Here is a 23,165-nt window from a genome sequence, read left to right as displayed (position 1 = left end):
AAGAATTGGACACACAAAAATAAAGTCCCCTTGTCCCTACGATAAGCACGGCAGGGTTCAGGAACAGCTCTTTAGATCCAGCCCGATTAGCCCGCAAAACCTGGGCTGAAAGGTTGCGCGCCCCTCCCCCACCCACGTTGGTGCAGAGGGACCGGGTCAGGAAGCGCGGCCTCTCCCCAGTAGGAGACCACGCCTCCTCCGCCTCTTCCCCCCCGCCCCCTTTACTCCTCCCAGGAAGCGGTGATAGACAGTTCTGTGTGGTTCTCCACCCCCACCCCCCCAGCTGAGTGGAGGAGTTGATGTGTCTCATTATAACAGCCAATGCAGCCGCCATCCACGCACAAGCAAAGAAGCATGTCCCATTTAAATACACCCACGCAGCCCCAGCGCCCTTAGCTGCTCAGGGCGCACAGCCCACACGCACCGCGACTCCGGGCTTGGAGATCCGCGCAGGCTGGGCTCCCGGAGCCGGCGGACTGACGCGCTGAGGATCGCGATCAGGCGCTGTGGGGCCGGGGTGGGCGGGGGAGGCTGGGCCCCGGGCCTCTGGCGCGACACCCGCATGAGGACGCGAGAGAAATAGACCGAGGTGGAATTTTCAACGGGGAATCTTCGGGGTGGTTTTGGTCCATTTCTCCCGCGAAGAAGTCGACATGGCGAGCGACTCTCCGGCTCGCAGCCTGGATGAAATCGATCTCTCGGCTTTGAGGGTGAGTGGAACATGTTTTCTGATTTCTTTCCAGTGTTTTGGGTCAGGGTGAATGGGCTTGGTGCGTGGAACTGGGGCTCGGGCTGGTAGGCAGAGGCGGGCGAATGCGACGCGAGGGAACCTGGATTCTCGTTTAGATTCGGGGGTTGCTGAGGTGCTTTTGGCTAAGCACCCACAGCAGGGGCTGTGCGGTACGTGTCCTCCTTTGGTGGCAGCCAAAGCTCCCCTGAGAACTCGTGGAGCTTATGCCAGTTTCATCGTAGACCGGTGTAAGAGCATTAAAATGAAAGGCTCGTGTGTGTGTGCGTGCGTGTGTATGTACACAAGCCCCGGGCAGTCGTCTAGTGCCAAGGCTCTAGACCCCACTGTCCCTTTCTGCAAAAAGAATAACAACAGCGCGAATAAAGGCACTGGTCCCTCACGTTTTCCAGCTACCTGCTAGATGACATTGTGAGCCTGGCTGTCCCCGCGACGCCGAACCTGCCGCTCCAAGGGGGCAGTTATTGCTATGCTGGTCTTGTAGCTGGCAACTGCCTCCCCTTCCCCCCATTTTCTGCCGTCGGCGCCCCGACTCCCTCTCAGCGCTCTCTTAAACGCAGGTCTGCCGCTCACCTTTATTTATCGTTTTAACTCAGCCCTGCCTGTGCTTTCTGACTTTGTGGCTGTGACATTTCAGTTTTATGGCTGAACTTAAGCAGGTGAAAGGGATGTGTTCTCTGCTTTTCCCCAATCAGACCGTAACTCCTGGGAGTGTGAGTGTGTGTGTGTGTGTGTGTGTGTGTGTGTGTGTGTGTGTGTGTTCTCTGTGTCTGTGGCTAGTCCTTTGTAAAGCACCTACCTCCACCCCGCTCCAGACCCCCTGGTTTGCATTTACCCTCACGTGAATTGCCTCAGACGCCGTTTCATTGTATTGACTAAGACATCACTGATATAGAATCCATTTTGCTGTTGTTTTGAGATCGGAATACCAGGAATCCTAGTGCAGCCTCGACGCCTCCCCACCCCCCAAGCCCAACACACTCCTTCGGGGAAGGGGGCAGAGCTTTCTTGAGATGTTAATTAGATGCTGCCTGCCTGGAAGGGGGGGAGGGGTGTGGGTGGCAGCAGCAGCGGGGGTCTGAGAAGGATGGGCTACCAATCTTAGCACGGCTTTTTCCTCTCTTGAACTAAAAATAAATTTTTTTAAAAAAGCGATTGTATATACATGAGGCAGGGAGGGTCGGTGAGACCGAACTGATGGTGGCTATCAACACAGAGACAGGCAGGATAGGTGAAGCTTGGAAGTTCCCACGCCCTCCTGAAGAATACATTGTTAGATGCTAAATCTTGGGGTTGTATACCTGAATCTTCAGTACTTGCCTTGACATTGCCTTCTTCACTGTTATTTTAAAGAACTACCTTTATGGTCAAAGTGGTACTTTTTCTTTAGTCTCGTTAATCCTCTCTCTCCTGACCTACCCTCCTCTTTTCAACTCCCCCTCCCCTTCTCCTTAATCCTTCCATCTCAGAGGTGAGGTTTCTGGGAGGCAGCCAAGGGGCTGAGAAGGAGCAGAGATGCCATTTGAAATGGCTTTTTTTGATAGTTGGGTAGCGAAAGCTCATTCATGCGTTATTACAGTAAGCTATTTCCCCGGCGCCGAAAGGCCACATTCAGAACCCGCTGCCCCCTGGGCAGCTGGGGGTGGAGGTTGGTAACGGGGTGGGTGCTTTGGCCAAGTCTGTGGCTTCCTGCTTTACTGACTGTGTGTGTTCATTTGCCCTACTTTCTGCGCTGGGAGTTTCTGCCAGCGGGTTAATCAGGTGGATGGATGGCCCAGACTTCAGGGTAGAGAAAAGTGGCAAAGCTGGGGAGGAGGACGGGGCGGGGGGATGGGAGTCTGAACAATGGGCAAGTCTTGCGATTTCCCTGAGCCGGAATCTCAACGTTGCTTCTCTAATGGATAGCGCTCTTATACGATTGTAGTTGGGCTTGGTCTGGAGGTGTCCCTTGTGGGCTTTTTCCTGGGGAAGGTTTTCAGAGATACCCAGAGCTTGCAAGCTTATGAGCAACCACAAGGGCTCCTCGGCCGACCTGGAGTTCAATTCACACCTGGGAGATCTGCGCTTGGGAGATCAGTATTTTGAAAAGATATCTTTGCACAATTCACTGAAATTGCTCTTTGTGGCTTGGGTTTTAGTGCTTTGCCACTGTATTTCTGCCTGCAGGAGGTGTGGAAAGAGGGAGGGATACAGCTTCCAGCTAGCCCAGGAGATGGGGAACTGCTAGCAGGAGGACTTAAGTGCAGATGTGGGGACAATTGCCTCCCAGAGGTCAGGGGTCTGCGACCAGTCTTGTGGTGGGTGAGTTGTGCAGGCCTGGAGCTGAGTCCAAAGGCCACAGAGGTCATCTCCACAAATCAGAGGGCAGATGATCTTTTTCTTTTTTCCCAGATTAAGAGAGATGGGCTCATGTAGATGAGAGGTCTCATTTGTTCCTAAATCCTCAGGAAAGCCTGCCTGCTGAGAACTTCCTGGGGAATGCCTGACCCCTGAAATGCAGCCAAGGTCAGTGGCATCTAGGAGAATTTACTGCAGCCTTACCAGTCCCTTGCTGTTTTGGTGGCTCTTTACACAATCAATGCCCTTTTTGTAAACTCTGTGCTCAATGCATTAAAAGCAGATCCTGTCTGGAGAGGCCTTTATCCTTTCTCACTTTGGGGGCTTATTGTTCTCAGCCAGTGATCCCAGACTGGACCCAGTCTAAATTTTCCCCAAATAGCAACAATGCATAATTTAAACCAGAGCAACCAGGGAAGCACTGATCACTTAAATTATGCAAGATTTGGATGGTTTTAAAAAGTAAGAAAAGAGAGGATGGTTAGAAAAGAGGTGATCTGAATCCAGTTTTATTAGTCCTGATTTTTAGAGCTGTGGAGAACTAAGTCTTGAGGGAGAGGAATGATTTCATAGATTTAGAGCTGGAAGAGAATTGTTGAACACTTAGCCACTCCTTTCATTTAATACCTGGGAAGCTGTAGCCCAGAGAGGTCAAGTGTATTGCCCAAGGTCACACAGCCCTCTCCCTGCTTGGAGGTGGGGTGAGTAGGGGAGGGGAGAAGGGTGGTTTGGGGAGAGGATATAGGTTTCCTGACTTCTCATTCAGTGCTCTAAGTCACATTGTCTGTGGCTAAATCAAATATCAGTAATACATTTTCTGCCTGAGCACAAAAAAAATGGCCGAGAGGAATTATTTCACCAGGGTCATGGAATTTTATTTATCAAAAATAGAGAAACTGCTTCATGCAGGTAAGCTCATAAAACATTAAACCATGGAGCTTTAAAGTATCTTTGGAATTCATCTTGTCCAACCCCTTCAATTCCTCCTCTGCAGGCAAATGACTGTCTGAATCATCTAGGACAGATGGTTGTCCTGCATGGTAACCTCTCTCTCCGTAACCCTCTTCCATCTAAACATATCTCAAGGGGTTGGTCTAGACATACACATTATTCAGATGTCTCTGCATGCAAGGTTTATAGAGTTCTATGTATGTTTTCTATAATCTATGTGGATACTTATATTCTACATAGTTTTACGGATATAAACTATCCATGTGGGTGTATGAAATGTGTGTGTACATACATAGGCTATAGAAAACAATCTACTCATTCAGATGCAGGGCTTGAGTCATTCTTCCTTCAAGATATGACAGTATTAAAAGAAATGAAATGTGCCACCAGTATGCTTTATTGCATAGGAGGTGAGGTCAGCCCAGAAAGCTTTTTGGAGATTAGCATACATCTGAATCTGAGCACCGTGGCTGGGCCCACAGAGTAAGGCAATCAAGGCCAAGATTGGCCGCTGCTGACTTCATACTCTTAAGTTTCTGCCAGGACTCACACTCACTTTTCTATTTGAACAGAATTGGATGACCTCTGCTTGTCTTTCTCCCTCTACCCCTCACTCCCTGCTGGGCCTAGATATTTTTCTTCTCCATTGAAACCTAGGTTTAAGAATTGACCTCATCTGGAAGACTTGCATGTATTCTTCCTGCTATGCTTTTTACGTTTGTATTATAAATGGTATGGGGTTTTCTTTCTACTTGCTCACTAAACTGTGGGCTCCTTGGGGCCAGAGGCTAGGTCTCGTTCATCTCTGAGTCCATAGTCCCAGTTAGTTGAATAAATGAATGAGTTAATGGAGTGGACTGAGCACTGGGTTCTGTGTCCATGTCTTATTAATCCTGTGACTTTGGATCAGTCCTTTGTCCGTAATTAACTCAAAAATGGGAATGATCACAACTGCTTGCCTTCCTCATACACAGGTTTCAAAAATCAATAAGTATTTATGGCAGTGCTTTGAAAACTGTAAAGCACTACACAGATATGCTATTCCATGATTAAATAGAATTTTATGGGGAACTTGATTCCACCAACATTTGATCCCAATGATTGTGTGTAACAGAAAATGATCCTGAGAAAAAGATATCAGAAGGTCGTGCATCTTTTTAATAGTACTTTTTCCTTTGAATGTATCAGTATGGCCTTATGTTGACCTTTCATGGTCTCTGTCTGACCCTCTGATGGCCTGGGTTGACCTTTGCTCGAGGTGAGTTCAGCCCAGAAACTTTTTGGAGATTAGCATATTTCTAAACCAGTATCAAGTATCAGCATTATTCATTAAAAACTTTTTCTTTTCTTTTTTTTATGACTTTTTCTCCTCTTTATGGATTAACCATTATGCAAATAAAAACACATATATTGTGCCTGTGCCTTTTCAAAGTTTGTGTGTGTGTGAGGTGGGACAGGGAGTGGATGCCTGAAATGATACACTACTAGTCCAGTATTTAAAACCTTCTGGTCAGAGGTCTCATGGGCTTCAAGAAATCTTGCAACATTAGTAATTCATTACCCCAGAGCAATTAATTAAATTTGGTCTTAAATGAGAATTTAGTAACGTTGCATGAATTGCTAAGATAACAGTATCTTAAAATGATAATAGCACAAGTTTTTTAATTAGATATATGTGCTGTTTTTTAGAGATATTAAACAGGTGTTTTCTTTGCCATGACGTTGCCTCATAATAAAATAGGGTGTAGTGGTAGTTATCAGAACATCAGAGAAATATGTGTAATCATTTTCAGTGTTCATTATTAACTGGAGTAATCTTTGTACAAAAGCTAATATAAGTCATGGTTTGCTGTTTGCCAAATTATTGACTTAGGAGGTCATGGAATATTTTGTTGATGAAAGAATACCCAACACTTTTCTTTTATGGGTAGATCATATTTTCCCCCCTTATCAGTAAGGCTCTTTGAAATCTCGTAACTTTGAGTCTTGCTGGTTGGCCCTTTCTTCTTTCTGTGTCTCTGTCTGCCCTGGAATTAATCTTCCGTGCCCTTCTTGTTCTACGCCATTCCTTCTTTCAGTGATAGTGGTTCTAAAGCCCACCCAGCTTTGAGCTACTGTGATCAAGACATGGCAGCCCTGACCAGCTGAGCAGAATCAGTCTGAGTCTGCGTTTCTCATAGAATTTGGGATAACTTGTGTCTGAAAGATGCTTTCATGTTCAGTTGGTTCTTCCATTTCTGTGGGGGGGGGAGTAGCTCTGTGAGAAGAGGGCCTGAACTAGCAGCGTGCTGAGAATTCCAAGAAAATCTGGGTGATAGTTTTGTAAGAAATGTTATTCTGCACATAGAAATATGAGGTTCCTAGCGGAGAGAGAGGGAGGACTTAAATAGAAAATGTTGGATGAATTCTGCTTATAATTTCTTCCATTCTGGTTAGAAGCTGATTTCCCTCTAGAGAAAGCTGATTCTCTATCCACTTTTTTTACATGCCCAGGCTGCCTCTACTTATCTCAAGGGGGTGCCTGGAAATTCTCAAAACACATTTTATTTTACCCCAACCTTAAACATCTTTCCTTAATATCTATTGCCTGGGTCCCCTTGCCTCCAGCCTTCTCCTGGCCAGTTTCCCTTGTGCATTGCAGCCACGTTAGTCTTCCTAAAGCACAGTTTCAGTCTGGGTATTTATTTTATTTTTTAAAAAATTAATTAATTAATTTTTGGCTGTGTTGGGTCTTCGTTTCTTTGCGAGGGCTTTCTCTAGCTGTGGCAAGCGGGGGCCACTCTTCATCGCGGTGCGCGGGCCTCTCACTATCGTGGCCTCTCCTGCTGCGGAGCACAGGCAGGCTCAGTAGTTGTGGCTCACGGGCCCAGTTGCTCCGCGGCATGTGGGATCTTCCCAGACCAAGGCTCGAACCCGTGTCCCCTGCATCGACAGGCAGATTCTCAACCACTGCGCCACCAGGGAAGCCCAGTCTGGGTATTTTTAATTCACGGCCTTCCCCAACTCCTCACAGTCTACAGAACAAAGACTAAACTCTTTACTTCAAGACCAGTTAAAATTCAGCTGGGCCCCGCCCCATGCCCTGCAGTTAACGACCATTCCTTCTCACTTGCCATAGGGAACAGCTTCCTTCTCCCCATGGATGCTCTTTAGGGGGTGACCTACCTTATTCTCTTTTTCTGTACCTACTACCCCAGCACTCAGCATTCCAATGCCACCTTTTCCACCAAATTTGCCCTGATCCTTTCAGATAGAAATTAGCCCTCTCACTTGTAAATCCTCTCCGAACTGATCTCATAACTTTTTTTTTAGACCTCAGAACTTTCTGTCTTGGCTTATATTTACTACTAGACAGCAAGCTTCATGAAGGCAATGTGTATTTTTTAAAAAAAAATAAATTTATTTATTTATTTATTTGGCTGTGTTGGGTCTTCATTTCTGTGCGAGGGCTTTTTCTAGTTGCGGCGAGCGGGGGCCACTCTTCATCGCGGTGCGCGGGCCTCTCACTATCGCGGCCTCTCCTGCTGCGGAGCACAGGCAGGCTCAGTAGTTGTGGCTCACGGGCCCAGTTGCTCCGCGGCATGTGGGATCTTCCCAGACCAAGGCTCGAACTTGTGTCCCCTGCATTGGCAGGCAGACTCTCAACCACTGTGCCACCAGGGAAGCCTGGCAATGCGTATTTTTGATTTTCTTAGGAATCCCACCAGGATGACCTCTGGGGCTCCAGGGTCTGGAAAATGTAGGTTGGGAACGGGAGCAAAGACTGCTGAATTGTTAAAAGTATGTTTAAATTAAAAAAAGCTTTTTGTTGTTCTCATTATAAAAGCAATGCATGATCATTGCAGAAAACTTGGAAAATGGAGAAAAAACAAAAAGAATTCATGATTCCCAATGATAACCACATATATATTTTGGTATATGGCTTAGTAGTTTTTTCTACACATAGCTAAATGGATAGTTTAAAAAAATTAAGATTATGTTGTATATATTATCTACAACCTTTTTTTTAAAAACTTAATAATCAGCCATTTTCCATACTATTAATGTTTTTCTATGGCAAAATTTAAAAAAATTCTTTATCATGGGGAGCTTAAAACTTGCGTAAAAGTAGATGGATTGCTGGAATGCTCTTACATTGCTGGTGGGAATGTAAAATGGTGCAGCCACTTAGGAAAACAGGTCGGCAGCTCCTCAAAGTGTTACCATGTGCCCCAGCAATTCCAGTCCTAGGTATATACCAAAGAGAATTGAAAACATATATCCACACAAAAACTTGTACACCAGTATTTTTAGTAGCATTATTCATAATAGCCAAAGAGGGGAAACAACCTAAACATCCAGGAGTTGATGAATGAATGAACAAAATGCATTATATTCTTAAGATGGTGTATTATTCAGTAACGAAAGGAAGTGTTGATACACGCGATACCATGGATGAACATTATGCTAAGTGAAAGAAGCCAGACACAAAAGGCCCCATGTTATATAATTCCATTTATATGAAATGTCCAGAATGGGCAAATCCATAGAGACAGAAAGTAGATTAGGGGTTGCTGGAGCTGGAGGAGAGGGGGTGTAGGAAGAGACTGCTCGTGTCCTGGTCGTGGTGATGCTCGCTCAACTCGGTGCATTTACTAAAAATCACTTGTATACTTCAAAAGGGTGAATTTATGGAATGTCAATTAAATCTAAATAAAGTTATTTTAAAAAGTAGAGTAGTGTAATGAGCCCCCAGATGAACAATTTTCCGCTTGTACCCAATCTTATTTTATCTATACCCCCATCCTCTTCCTCTCCCATATTATTTTGAAGCATCATATCTTTTCACTTGTAAATATTTCAGTATTTCTAAAAGATAAACTTAAAAATCACATAACCGCAAGACCATAATCATGCCTAAGAAATGTAATTTTTAATTTCTTCATTCAGTCAGTGTTCAAATTTCTAATCATAGGTTTTAAGGACCACTTAGCATTTTACTGTGGGGATGCATCATAATATATTTAACCAATTCCTACTGATGAAACTTTTGGCTATTTCCACCTTTTCAACTCATGCAGATGGTGCTTTGATAATCAAACATCCTTATATATAAGTCTTTGTACACATTATTTTTATACATTATTTATCCTTATACATAAGTCTTTGTATACATCTCTGTTTCCTTTGAATAACTTCTTAGAAGTGTAATTTACAGTGAAAGTTATAAATGATCTTTAAGGTTCTTGACATTGTCAAATTATCTCCCAATTTCCTGTGAGGTAAGTGTACAGATGAATGCATGAGGCTTGGAAAAATCAATTAATCTACCAAAGGTCATGAAACTTCTAAATGGCCGAACTTACGATTGACCTACCCTAAAGTCAGTGCCCATAGTAACTCACATGGCCAGTATTTGACCTTGTCATGACATCAGAATTATCTGATGTATTATCTCGCTGGGTTCACAGATTTCCCAGAAGACTTTCGTTTGGGGCACAGGATCTCTTTGATGAGCATAGTTGTGTTTTAAGTGTTATTTCCAAAATATTTCTTCCCTTGTGATTTTGTTTTTTAAATAACCAAGATCAGCTTAGAGCATGTGAATTGTCCTTTTTCTTGTCTAAAAACCTGAAAGCATAAAATGTGAACCATTTTGCGATTAGCAGTGGTTTCCTTTTACATTGTATATAAGGTACGTTTATGTTTAATCTGCCCTTCTCTTTGGAGAAGTATCCAACAAGTGTGTTTGGAAGGCATGTGGAATCAGGCTCAAAGATTTCCATTTTTTAAGAATTGAAGACCACTGAGTTTGCGATTATCACAGAAGATAGCAAGATGGGAAGACATGTTAGAACAGGAGCCATTCTCAAGCTTTTATCTGCCAGATAATTATTAAAATCAAAATCTGGAGTTACGCTTTTTTTCAGACAGATATAGATATTTTAAGATAAGAATGGAGAAAATGGAAGACGGAGCTGGCAGCTAGAAGAGTAAAGAGCCCTGTGTTTTTGACCACAGTCTACTTTCCACCTGGTTTATAAGTAAGAAACTTATAAAATCAACATAACTTTGTGGTTTTCAGTCTTGTGGAGGCCAACTGCCTTGATCTCACTAGATTTTACAACCTAACCCTCCATTTAAAATGCCTATGAATTATTTATACCTAGGGTAAAAATCTGAGCTTCACGTGCACATGGTTTCATCATTTCTACTTCTAGGTGGTTTTTTTCTTTTTTTGGGCTTCCTGTAATCCAATTATAGCAGTGTGGCGGGTGGAATAGGTTGTAAGAAGTAATTGCAAACTGTATTTAAATGATAATATTTAGCATTTATAGAGCACTTTATATCTCAAAGTACTTGCAAACAATATCTAATTAAATACGCTTTCTGATTATAATCTGGATATAAATGCACTTAAATCCAGAACAGGGTCATGAGAAAAGTGTGCATTTGAAGTTAATGCTTTAAAAACCTATGCAATAATTGGAGAGTTAGAGCTTGGGCGTCTGTTGGACTGTTTGCGCGCATCCTTTTGTTCAGCCTGATGGCAGGTTTAGATTATATCTGCACCTTATCAATGCCTCTGCTTGATTTCTGACCATTAAGGACTGAGTGTTGATCATGGCTTTGGTCCTTACAGACACTAAAATATTAATAATATAAATAAGCTTTAAAATGGGCTCCTTCACCACATTTTGTGCCCTGGCCTCAGATGAAACTCCCATTAGTAAGTGAAATGAAGTGGGGTAGTGAGAGGGAGAACGGCTATGCCTTGTGGTTTAGTAATTTCTATCTGAGAAAAATACATTAAACTGCGCAGTAGGATACATCATAAAGAAACGCACTGGAGAAATGAAACGTCTTTAGTCTCACCATAGTAATGATTTCTTGCTGTTTTGGGCATGTGTCTGTGTATTGTCTTCTTGCATGTACGTCCTGTGTTGGCAATTTTGAGAGTGTTTGGAGCAAGGACTAGCATGGCTTATCCAGTAGATAGAAGAGGCTTCTGCGGCTGGTTGATTCTCAGTAAATGTGATCCTGTGCATTGTGATTTTCTAAGAGCTGCTTGACAGGCTAATTGCCTAAACAGTGGTTCTCAAAGTGAGATCCTCGTTTCGGCAGCTTCAACATTGCCTGACAATGTTGCAGAGTAGGAAATAGTCATTTATATAAGGTAACTGCAACTTTTTCTTAAGGCTTATGGCCTCAAATTGTGGAAGGCACTTACTTTTAAGAATGTGGACTTTAAAACTTCAGACTAATATTTTATGTGTATGAATTGTTCGTAAGAAAGGGGAATACTTGAAATGGTATCGAGTGTCACCTGATACCATTTCAGCTGATAATCCTGGACTGTTCTTTGCATTGCCATTTTTTTTTTTTTTTATTAGCAAGTTTATTCAGGGGCCAGAAAAAGCCCCATCTCCATGATCAAGAAGATGCATCCTTCTGGTGTTAATTTCCTGTTTTTCCCTATGGATCTGTCGGGATTCAGTTTAAAGCCCCAGAAGGTGCTGACATTTGCCTAGAAGCTCAAAAAAAGAGTTGTATTCACAAACTCTTTCATCCCTTCTTTTGTTTGCAGTCTGAAATCTTTGGGTTGTTTATTTCTTGAGGCTTGGAAAATGGAATGGACGTTTGGAATCTAGACAGCAGGTTAGAGGATTTCCTTACAGAGAAATCCCACAGACATTCCTTGTAACAACAATCCGTAAACATCTCTGACCTAGCCACAAAGATGCCCTATGTTGTTATTTAATCTACAGTTCTTAGATAAACACACTGCTTATAGTGCATGTCTTTTTATTTGGGGGAAGGTTGATGACGCTGAAGGTTGTTAAGGCAGGTTTGTACACAACTTGATAATGAGCATGTATCAACATTTTATTTCATACTCACTGCTGGGGAAGATGCTTTTGAAAAACTGAATTCAAAGAGCCCTCTTGGAACATCTATTTTTAAAGGAGAAAGATATGGTTAGATAATAATCGGTAGACTGGATATAAAAAATATCTGGGGCTTCCCTGGTGTCGCAGTGGTTGAGAGTACGCCTGCCGATGCAGGGGACACGGGTTTGTGCCCCGGTCCGGGAGGATCCAACATGCCGCGGAGCGGCTGGGCCTGTGAGCCATGGCCGCTGAGCCTGTGCGTCCGGAGCCTGTGCTCCGCAACGGGAGAGGCCATAACAGTGAGAGGTACGCGTACCGCAAAAAAAAAAAAAAAAAAAAAAAAATCTGGTTGAAGATGATTATGTTTTTTGCAGTGTTGACAATTAGGGGGACATATCCAACTTTCTTAGGAGAGGTTTTAATATTATTAAAATATCAGGGAATTGTACAGCATTTAAATCAGAAATGTTAGTTACTCTTTAGATGGGGGAGTGAATTAATTGCAGTTTTCAAGGTGTTCTGTCTGGGACCAAGTTTGGGACAGTTTTGTTTCTAGTACTGGTGGTGTCTTATGTTCTGGGGAAACTGTGAATTTGAAATGGCTTCTTTGCAGCCATTTGCACGGTTGAAAGTGTCCTTTAAGTTTGGGAGTGCTGTGGTTTTCTATTTGAACCCCTAAGACTCTCTTAGAGGCCAGAGACTGGGTAGTCTTATGTTTCATAAGGTCAGAGCCAAGTGTTTGCTGTTCCTAAAAGGCCACCCCCTCTTCTGTTTTCTTTAACTGGTAACTCTAGCACCCGTCAGAGAGAATACAGTTTTCTTTCCATGCAAACAAATAAATAAAAGCACTGCTGAGCTCTCCTGCAGTTTTATCCCCAGGTGCTGCTCTGGGAAGAAACTGCACATGCTCTTTGGTGGGAACAATATGTATGTTCTCTCTGTGAGTGTTTCAAAGATGTAACTCATGCTGGTATTGTAGTCAGCATTTCTTGAATATAAACAGCTTTTATTTTTGGAGAAGAACAGATGTAAAAGTGTGAAATACAGAAGTCTACACATCTTGGCAGGGGGAAGGGAAGGAGGAACGGGGTTTCTTTAAAATCATGGTAACCCAATCTTAGTTACTCCTTTGTTTTCCTGAATGACTGAAAATTAGCAGGGGAAATCTCCTGGAACCTGACCAGCTGGGTACCTAAACCTCCACTTAGCTGATTGCACCAGAAAGAGTGCTAGTGGGTAATTAGCATAGGTCCTCCTAGGTCTTCATCTGTAGGAACAAAACGGGTGCCTCCAAAGGAGGAAACCTGTAGGTGAAGAGAGGAGATCGTACACATTCAGTGAAATTTATATGACACTTTAAGTAAAATGTTAGAGAGACAGAGATCCAAGCCCCAGACAGGGGGGGTTGTTTTCTAGATAGGAAAAGTGTGGTGGAAAGTGTTTGGTGTCCCTCTGTGGTCTCTGAACCAAAGCTCTTGCCAGTCCTCTGGGTGCCCACCCCCTCTTTTAATTTGTGAGTACAGTATGTTTGTAAGAGGTACCTGGGGTTTTCAAAGCAGCGGGGGCATTCCTGTGACTCTTCTGTGTTCCCTTTAGGCCAGGTCTGTTTCTTTCCTTTGCTGGAAGCAGGGTCTCATCTTTGCAGCTCATCACCTGATACAATGCAAGTTGCATCAGATTTAAAGAAATCGTTCCCTGACTTTCTTTCGGGTTCCTGGCTGTGATTGCTGCCTTCTGCAAGTTTCTGCTGGTTTGTAGGATTGACAGTTAAGATTTTGTCCCCTGGGAAACTCTGTTTAGTGTGGGAAACACATTCTCATTTGTCATGGTTCTTGATAACTCCCCTCTGACAAATATTTTTGTCAAATGTTCTATGATTAGGTCTATGTAGTTTTTTTTGGTATTGTGTTTTGATACTAAATGTTTTCAAGCATGTTTCAAAAGAACATCTCTGATCATTTCTTTTCTAAATTTCAGTGAAATTTGGAATGTGAATAAATTACAAGGCCACAGGAACTCCCCAGTTCACAGAGATGCTAGTTCCAACCTTATTCAGGCTCTGCTTCATGCTGTAATAAATGTGAATCTGGATTTTAGAATATACTTGAGAATGTGGATAAACTGGAATGCTCATATGTTGCTGGTGAGAATGTAAAATGGTTAAGCCATGTTGGAAAACAGTTTGGCTGTTCCTGAAAAAGTTAAACATAAATTTATTATATGACCTAGCAATTCCACTTCTGAATATCCACCCAAGAGAAATGAAAACATATGTCCAGGCAAAAAAAACTGTACATAGCAGCATTATTCATCATAGCCCAAAAGTAGAAATGACCCAAATGTCTAGCAACTGATGAAGAGGTAAACAAAATGTGGTGGAAGATGATGGAATACTCTTGAGCAGCAAGAAGGAATGAAGTATTGCTTCATGCTACAACATAGATGTGAAAGAAGCCAGACACAAAAGATCATATACTGTATAATTCCATTTAGATGAAATGCCCAGAAAAGGTAAAGCTATAGAGACAGAAAGTAGATTACTGGCTGGTTAGGGCTGGAGAAGAAAGCGGGGAGTGATTGCAAATGGGCATGTGGGATCTTTTTGAAGAAACAGAATATGTTCTAAAATTGGATGGTGGTAACATGAGTGAATTATACCTCAATAAAGCTGTTAAAATGTAATATGCCTGAGACATTACTTCATAGTTGGACCAGCTCCATACACTATGAGGGCAAATTCCCCAGTCTGGTTACTCTGGTGTTTCTAGGAAGTCCTTCTCTTCAATACCTTGAGGGATGGGGACTCTGTCCTATCTTCTGCTTTCTACTTACCTTCATGTCATCCCTTCTAGAGCTTTATAATTGTTACTGTAATAATTTTCTTCAAGATAAAGTGGATGAGGCCCAGATAACTTATCTCTCCTTCCAAAGAAAGGAGAACTTTGGAGCCAGGACTAGGGTAACTACAGTAGTTCTCTCTTATCCATGGGGGATACATTCCAAGACCCCCAGTGGATGCTTGAAACAGCAGGTAGTCCCGAACCCTATGTATACTATCTTTTTGCCTATCCACACCTACCTATGACAAGTTTAATTTATACATTAGGCATATAAGAGATTAACTACAATAAGTCATAATAGGCTCAAAGTGAGAGATTGGGTCAAGATGGCGGAGTAGAAGGACGTGCGCTCACTCCCTCTTGCGAGAGCACTGGAATCACAACAAACTGCTGAACAGTCATCGGCAGGAAGATGCTGGAACTCACCAAAAAAATACCCCACATCCAAAGACAAAGGAGAAGCCGCAATGAGACAGTAGGAGGGGCGTAGTCACAATAAAATCAAATCCCATAACTTCTGGGTGGGTGACTCACAAACTGGAGAACACTTATACCACAGAAGTCCACCCATTGGAGTGATGGTTCTGAGCTCCATGTCAGGCATCCCAACCTGGGGGTCCGGCAATGGAAGGAGGGATTCCTAGAGAATCAGACTTTGAAGGCTAGTGGGATTTGATTGCAGGACTTCGACAGGACTGGGGGAAACACAGACTCCACTCTTGGAGGGCACACACAAAGTAGTGTGTGCATCGAGACCCAGGGGAAGGAGCAGTGACCCCACAGGAGACTGAACCAGACCTATCTGCTGGTGTTGGAGGGTCTCCTGCAGAGGCAGGGGGCAGCTGTGGCTCACCGTGGGGACAAGGACACTGGCAGCAGAAGTTCTGGGAAGTACTCCTTGGCTTAAGCCCTCCCAGAGTCCACCATTAGCCCCACCAAAGAGCCGGGTAGGCTCCATTGCTGGGTCGCCTCAGGCCAAACAACCAACAGGGAGGGAACCCAGCCCCACTCACCAGCAGGCAAGCGGATTAAAGTTTTACTGAGCTCTGCCCACCAGAGCAACACCCAGCTCTACCCACCACCAGTCCCTCCCATCAGGAAGCTTGCACAAGCCTCTTAGATAGTCTCATCCACCAGAGGGAAGACAGCAGAAGCAAGAAAAACTATAGTTCGCAGCCTGTGGAAGGAAGACGACATTCACAGAAAGATAGACAAAATGAAAAGGCAGAGAACTTTGTACCAGATGAAGGAACAATATAAGACCCCAGAAAAACAACTAAATGAAGTGGAGATAGGCAACCTTCCAGAAAAAGAGTTCAGAATAATGATAGTGAAGATGATCCAGGACATGATTCTGGAAAAAGAATGGAGGCAAAGATCAAGAAGATGCAAGAAATGTTTAACAAAGACCTAGAAGAATTAAAGAACAAACACCTAGAAGAATTAAAGAACAAACAAACAGAGATGAACAATACAATTACTGAAATGAAAAATACACTGGAAGGAATCAATAGAAGAATAACTGAGGCAGAAGAACGGATAAGTGACCTGGAAGACAGAATGGTGGAATTCACTGCCATAGAACAGAATAAAAAAAAAGAATGAAAAGAGATGAAGAGACCCTAAGAGACCTCTGGGACAACATTAAACACAACAGCATTCGCATTATAGGGGTCACAGAAGGAGAAGAGATAGAGAAAGGACCCAAGAAAATATTTGAAAAGATTATAGCTGAAAAGTTCCCTAACATGGGAAAGAAAATAGACACCCAAGTCCAGACAGTCCCAGGCAGGATAAATCCAAGGAGAAACACACTGAGACACATAGTAATCAAAGTGACAAAAATTAAAGACAAAGAAAAATTATTGAAAGCAGCCAGGGAAAAAGGACAAATAACATACAAGGGAACTCTCATAAGGTTAACAGCTGATTTCTCAGCAGAAACTCTATAAGCCAGAAGAGAGGGGCACAATACACTTAAAATGATGAAAGGGAAGAACCTACAACTAAGATTACTCTACCGGCAAGGATCTCATTCAGATTCGATGGAGAAATCAAAAGCTTTACAGACAAGCAAAAGCTAAGAGAATTCAGCACCACCGAACCAGCTCTACAACAAATACTAAAGGAACTTTTCTAAGTGGGAAACACAAGAGAAGAAAAAGACCTACAAAAACAAACCCATAACAGTTAAGAAAATGGTAATAGGAACATACATATCGATAATTACCTTAACCATGAATGGATTAAATGCTCCAACCCAAGGACACAGGCTTGCTGAATGGATACAAAAACAAGACCCATATATATGGTGTCTACAAGAGACGCACTTCAGACCTAGGGACACAAACAGACTGAAAGTGAGGGGATGGAAAAAGATATTTCATGCAAATGGAAATCAAAAGAAAGCTGGAATAGCAATACTCATAGCAGATAAAATAGACTTTAAAATAAAGAATGTTACAAGAGACAAGGAAGGACACTACATAATGATCAAGGGATCAGTCCAAGAATAAGATATAACAATTATAAATGTATATGCACCCAACATAGGAGCACCTCAATACATAAGGCAACTGCTAACAGCCATAAAAGAGGAAATCGACAATAACACAATAATAGTGGGGAACTTTAACACCTCCCTTACACCAATGGACAGATCATCCAGACAGAAAATTAATCAGGAAACACAAGATTTAAATGACACAATAGACCAGATAGATTTAATTGATATTTATAGAACATTCCATCCAAAAGCAGCAGATTACACTTTCTTCTCAAGTGCACACGGAACATTCTCCAGGACAGATCACATCTTGGGTCACAAATCAAGCCTCGGTAAATTTAAGAAAATTGAAATCATATCAAGCATCTTTTCCAACCACAACGCTATGAGATTAGAAATCAGTTACAGGGAAAAAAACGTAAAAAACACAAACACATGGAGGCTAAACAATACGTTACTAAATAACCAAGAGATCACTGAAGAAATCAAAGAGGAAATCCAAAAATACCTAGAGACAAATTACAATGAAAACACGACAATCCAAATCTTACGGGATGCAGCAAAATCAGTTCTAAGAGGGAAGTTTATAGCAATACAATCCTACCTCAAGAAACAAGAAAAATCTCAAATAAACAATCTAACCTTACACCTAAAGGAACTAGAGAAAAGAACAAACAAAACCCAAAGTTAGTAGCAGGAAAGAAATCATAAAGATCAGAGCAGAAATAAATGAAATAGAAACAAAGAAAACAATAGCAAAGATCAATAAAACTAAAAGCTGGTTCTTTGAGAGGATAAACAAAATTGATAGGGCTTCCCTGATGGTGCAGTGGTTGAGAGTCCGCGTGCCGACGCAGGGGACACGGGTTCGTGCCCCGGTCCAGGAAGATCCCACATGCTGCAGGGCGGCTGGGCCCGTGAGCCATGGCTGCTGAGCCTGCGTGTCCGGAGCCTGTGCTCCGCAACGGGAGACGCCACAACAGTGAGAGGCCCGTGTACCGCAAGAAAATAAAAAATAAAATAAAAAATGGATAAACCTTTAGCCAAACTCATCAAGAAAAAGAGGGAGAGGACTTAAATCAATAAAATTAGAAACGAAAAAGGAGAAGTCACAACAGACACTGCAGAAATACAAAGCATCCTAAGAGACTACTACAAGCAACTCTATGCCGATGAAATGGACAACCTGGAAGAAATGGACAAATTCTTAGAAAGGTATGACCTTCCAAGACTGAACCAGGAAGAAATAGAAAATATGAACAGACCAATCACAAGTAATGAAATTGAAACTGTGATTAAAAATCTTCCAAAAACAAGAAAAAAAGGTAGCTGCTGCTGTTAATTTTTAAATAAGCATATATGTGTGTGTGTAACTGAATCACTTTGCTGTACACTTGAAACTAACACAACATCTTTAATTAACTATACTTCAATAAAAAAAAGGAATCATCTATATTTTGAACGTAATGGGTTGAACCTGCAGGAGGGGTACCGGAAGGCCTCTGCCAGGGATTCGTGTTGGCCATAACATGTTTGTTTTGAAGGTGTAGCTTGGGTTGTAACCGTTTTTAAGAAGGCACCTGGGGACTTCCCTGGTGACACAGTGGTTAAGAATCTGCTTGCCAATGCAGAGGACACGGGTTCGAGCCCTGGTCTGGGAAGATCCCACATGCTGCAGAGCAACTAAGCCCACGAGCCACAACTGCTGAGCCCACATGCCACAACTACTGAAGCCCACGAGCCTAGAGCCCATGCTCCGCAACAAGAGAAGCCACCTCAATGAGAAACCCGTGCACCGCTATGAAGAGTAGCCCCTGCTTGCTGCAACTAAAGAAAGCCCACGCGCAACAACAAAGACCCAACGCAGCTAAAAATAAATATTTAAAGAAAGAAAACATAAAAATCATAATAAAATAGAACAATTCTAACAATATATTGAAACAAAAATTATGTGAATGTGGTCTCTCTCTCAAAATATCTTGTTGTAGAAATTTAATGCCTTTTCCATCTCAACCAAGCACTTATCACACACTGTGGCCATAACTTTTGCAGTCTGAGGTGCAACAGCAAAACTAGTATGAATTTCTTTTTCCTTCTTTACAGTTTCACAGGTAGAGGATTTGTTCTTACCATAGATCTTAGCAACCTCTGCATACAATTTGCTTTCTTTCCTTATTAAGTTGAGGACTTTCACCTTCTCACTTAAAGGAAGCACTTTATGGCTTCTCTTTGGCAGATGTGAATGACCACCATGACTAATCTTGCATTGTGGGGCTATTATTAAGTAGAAAGGGTAACTTGAACACAAACACTGTGATAATGTGACAGTTGATTTGATAAAGAGGTGGCTACCACGTGACTAAGGGGCAGATACACTGGACAAAGGGATGATTCAGGCCTCAGCAAGATGAAGCAGGACGGCGAGATTTCGTCACGCTACTCAGAGGGTGCAGAATTGAAAACTTATGAATTGTTTATTTCTGGAATGTTCCATTTGATATTTTCAGACCATGGTAGACTGCAGGTAACTGAAACCACAGAAACTGAAACTGTGGAGAAGTGGGGACTACTGTATTCCTGTCTGAAACCGTTCTGTACTGAACGACTTTCAAAATGTTTCAGGCCGCGCCTAGTCCCTGTGCTGGTCCCTCTGCCTGACTTCTCCTCCAGTCCCTACAGTTGACAGATAATCTGTCTTCCCACCCTCCCCCAGATGAGACTGTAATCTCTACAAAGACAGGACCTAGGTTTTGTTTTTCTCATATCTAATTCTCAATGAAATGATTTCTCATGCCTTACAACCCAAGGCCAAACTCTTTAATTTAGGAAGGCCTTCTATGATCTGACCATTCCTCACTTCTTTACAATATCAACAGTCACCACTCCCTCTCTACACACTAACCCAGTGATTTTCAAACTGTAATGAGCTGTGGAGTCACTTCAAGGGGTTACAGCCAGCTTTGGAAAAGAATTTATGGAGTAGACAAATATTACTGTGCATGTACTGTATTGTATATGTGTGTATTTGGTCACGACTTAGAATTGTAGAATGTATTTCTTACAGGGTACCAGGACCAGAAGTTTGAAGTTCACTGCTCCAGCTCAGTCCATAGGAATGCATGAGACCTATTAGAGGGATTTTCATTTGTAGGTTCTAGTTCAGTAGTTAAGCTGGGGGCCCACAGAGCTGTACCTCTGTGGCCCTCTCATAATTCAGATGTGTGTGGTCTGCATTCTAAGAAACTGTAACAGACCGTGGTTGCTAGTTGCTAGTTGATTTAGACCTCTTGTTCATTTATTAAACACCCACTAGGAGATAGGAGCAATGCCATGGCCCTGGACACAGTGGTGGGACACAAGAGCTACAGTCCAGCTGAAAGACGGAAGAGTGTAGGCTGTGGCTTCTTCCGCTTGGGAACCCCCCACCCCCATCTTTGCTCCATCAACTCTGTGATTTTTTAAAAATACATTTATTTATTTATTTATTGGCTGCGTTGGGTCTTCGTTGGTGCGCGTGGGCTTTCTCTAGTTGCGGCGAGCGGGGGCTACTCTTCGTTATGGTGCATGGGCTCTAGGCCCACGGGCTTCAGTAGTTGTGGCTCACGGGCTCTAGAGCGCAGGCTCAATAGTTGTGACGCACGGGCTTAGTTGCTCCGCGGCATGTGGGATCTTCCCAGACCAGGGCTCGAACCCGTGTCCCCTGCATTGGCAGGTGGATTCTTAACCACTGCGCCACCAGGGAAGTCCCTAACTCTGTGATTAACAGCTATTCGTCTTTCAAATTTCAACTCAGAAGAGTTAGACATGACTTCTGCTGCTTTTTATAAAGTTCAATGACATTGGTATTTGGGTAGAGATTCAAGGAAGATGAGAAGCTGAAAGGAGCTGTGATCACTTGAGAAAAGGGATCCGTGAGACCAGAGAAGCTGAGCTCTAGGGGTGACAGTGGGGGACTGAAAGGGTCACTTGTCACAGAGGAATGAGTTGCTGGAAATGACAGTAGCCACTATAGCCATGGAACAGCCTCTGGGAGATGTGGGAAAGGAAAGAGGCCTGGGAATGTCCCAGAAATAGAAGATCTGGGAGGGGGCTCAGAGCCAATTATCACTGTGGTCATCCCCCAGGCTGGCATGGCCTTGATCTCAAACAGAGACAGAGGAGGAGCCGTGGACACCATCATATTCTGCGTAGGAAACCTGTAAGGAGAAGCGTACAGGCTTGTACCATCTGGTATGCGCCAGTGAGGTTGGGGAGAGTATGACCCCTCCTTCTGAGCAGCTGGGATACAGGCTGGAATGGCCATGAAACCAGTGGAAACTGAGCGGAGGTTTAGCGTTTGGTGGCTGCTTGTGCCAGGTGTTGAGCCGGGGGCTGGCAGGCAGGTGGCGCAGGCAGGTGGCGCAGGCAGGTGGCGCAGGCTGGTGGCTCATGCTGGCCTTGGTTAGGGCAGAGGTTTGGTCCTCAACTTTGCAGTTCCCAGATGTGATGTAGTCAGGGTACCGAGTTCCAAGTCACACAAACACGTGGATGCACCTGACACTGATCTGGAACACGACTTATATAATAATAATAATAATAATAATAATAATAATAATAATAATAATAGTAATACCAATATTAAGACCTAATACCTTTTTAGACCACTTGCCATGTATGAGGCATGGGCTAATTATTATAAATGTCTGGTCTTATTGATGCTTTTTGTGATATGTACTATATTATTCTTCTAATTTTACAGATGTGGAAACTGAGGCTTAGGTTAAAAGACTTGTTGAAAATGATGGAGCCTGGTTTTGAACTCAGGTCGGTCTGATTTTGAAAAAAATTAATTAATTGGTTTACATTTGTATCCTTTATTATACCTATCACATAATTCATTGATGGGCACACTTTTGGGGTTAGCCTGTTTGCATCCTGCAGCTTCACTGTGCACCGAATGGATAGGGGACTTGTTTTACCATTTAGTGTTTTTAGCCTGTAAGAGGAGAAGTTGTGATATTGGGAAATGAACCCTTAAGAAAGTGCAGTGGCTCCAAAGATATTGAAAAACCCATGTACCAGGCAGCTGTGAGACCTAATGTTGCCATTATTTGAACCCTCCTAGGGTCTTAGGAAGTTCAGTGGGAAGAAGCAGAAAGGGGTTTTGAGATGGTGAAATGGCCTTTAATTATTGCTTTTCTATCTCCTCTCAGACTTTAAAGTGGTTCATTAACACAGCAGACTATAAACCTCTTTATAAGCACAGGCCCAGTAAATGGGACACCAGTGAATTTTTATTGGTGACAAGTCACAGTGAATTTACAGCAATTATAGTCCCTATTTTGTTCCATGGACTTTAAAAGGCACTGCATGTGGGGCAGCTTCACCAATGACTAGCAGGAAGGCAGGGTAAAGGACATTGTGTTACATCGTGGTACTGGATAGCTAGCTCCTAATCAGCTGGGTGTCCATCCCCTGGATTTCCTCAGCACCTGTCATTTGTGGCACATTGTGGGCACTCGGATATCTGCTGAATGAAGTCATCTGAAACCTTCTAAGCTTACTTTGGAGAAGTGTATGAAAGAGAAAGATTCTCTCCCTAGCCCAGGGGCATCAGATGAAGTTCCAGGATTGCCTCTTGGTGTGGTCAGCAGATGAGGGGTTTCAGTTACCTAATAAGAGCTGGGAATGATGGGGCCAACCCTGGCAGTAGACTCACTGACTGACTGCTGTGGGAGAGAGTTCTGCCCTTGGCTGGTCTGCTCTGGGACAGAAGGAAGGACTGAGCTATTCTTCGTTGGCTAAGGTGCTTGAGTATCTCTTGCAGCTATAAATCCCAGAGCATCCCAGAAGCAGAGAGGTATTAGCCTAGAACTAAGTCTTGGGGGCATAAGAAAAAAGCTCTTTTCCTTTGTCTGTGCTGAAATCCGTCT

General features: G+C 43.1%; 1 protein-coding gene across 3 annotated transcripts in view; it reads left to right on the top strand.

Moving 5' to 3' along the window:
- Positions 1 to 318: 318 nt before the first annotated feature.
- TNIK (TRAF2 and NCK interacting kinase) overlaps positions 319 to 23,165 on the top strand; it is a 408,961-nt gene continuing 386,114 nt past the window's right edge. For all 3 annotated transcript variants that reach the window (XM_073803896.1, XM_033855468.1, XM_033855467.1), the window contains exon 1: positions 319 to 710. In XM_073803896.1, the coding sequence (XP_073659997.1) occupies positions 654 to 710 (57 nt within the window). In that variant the 5' untranslated portion in view covers positions 319 to 653. The remainder of the gene's footprint in view (positions 711 to 23,165) is intronic.

Source organism: Tursiops truncatus, chromosome 4, assembly GCF_011762595.2.
Source record: "Tursiops truncatus isolate mTurTru1 chromosome 4, mTurTru1.mat.Y, whole genome shotgun sequence".
Classification (NCBI taxonomy): domain Eukaryota; kingdom Metazoa; phylum Chordata; class Mammalia; order Artiodactyla; family Delphinidae; genus Tursiops; species Tursiops truncatus.
This window is presented reverse-complemented; position numbering and strand designations above follow the sequence as displayed.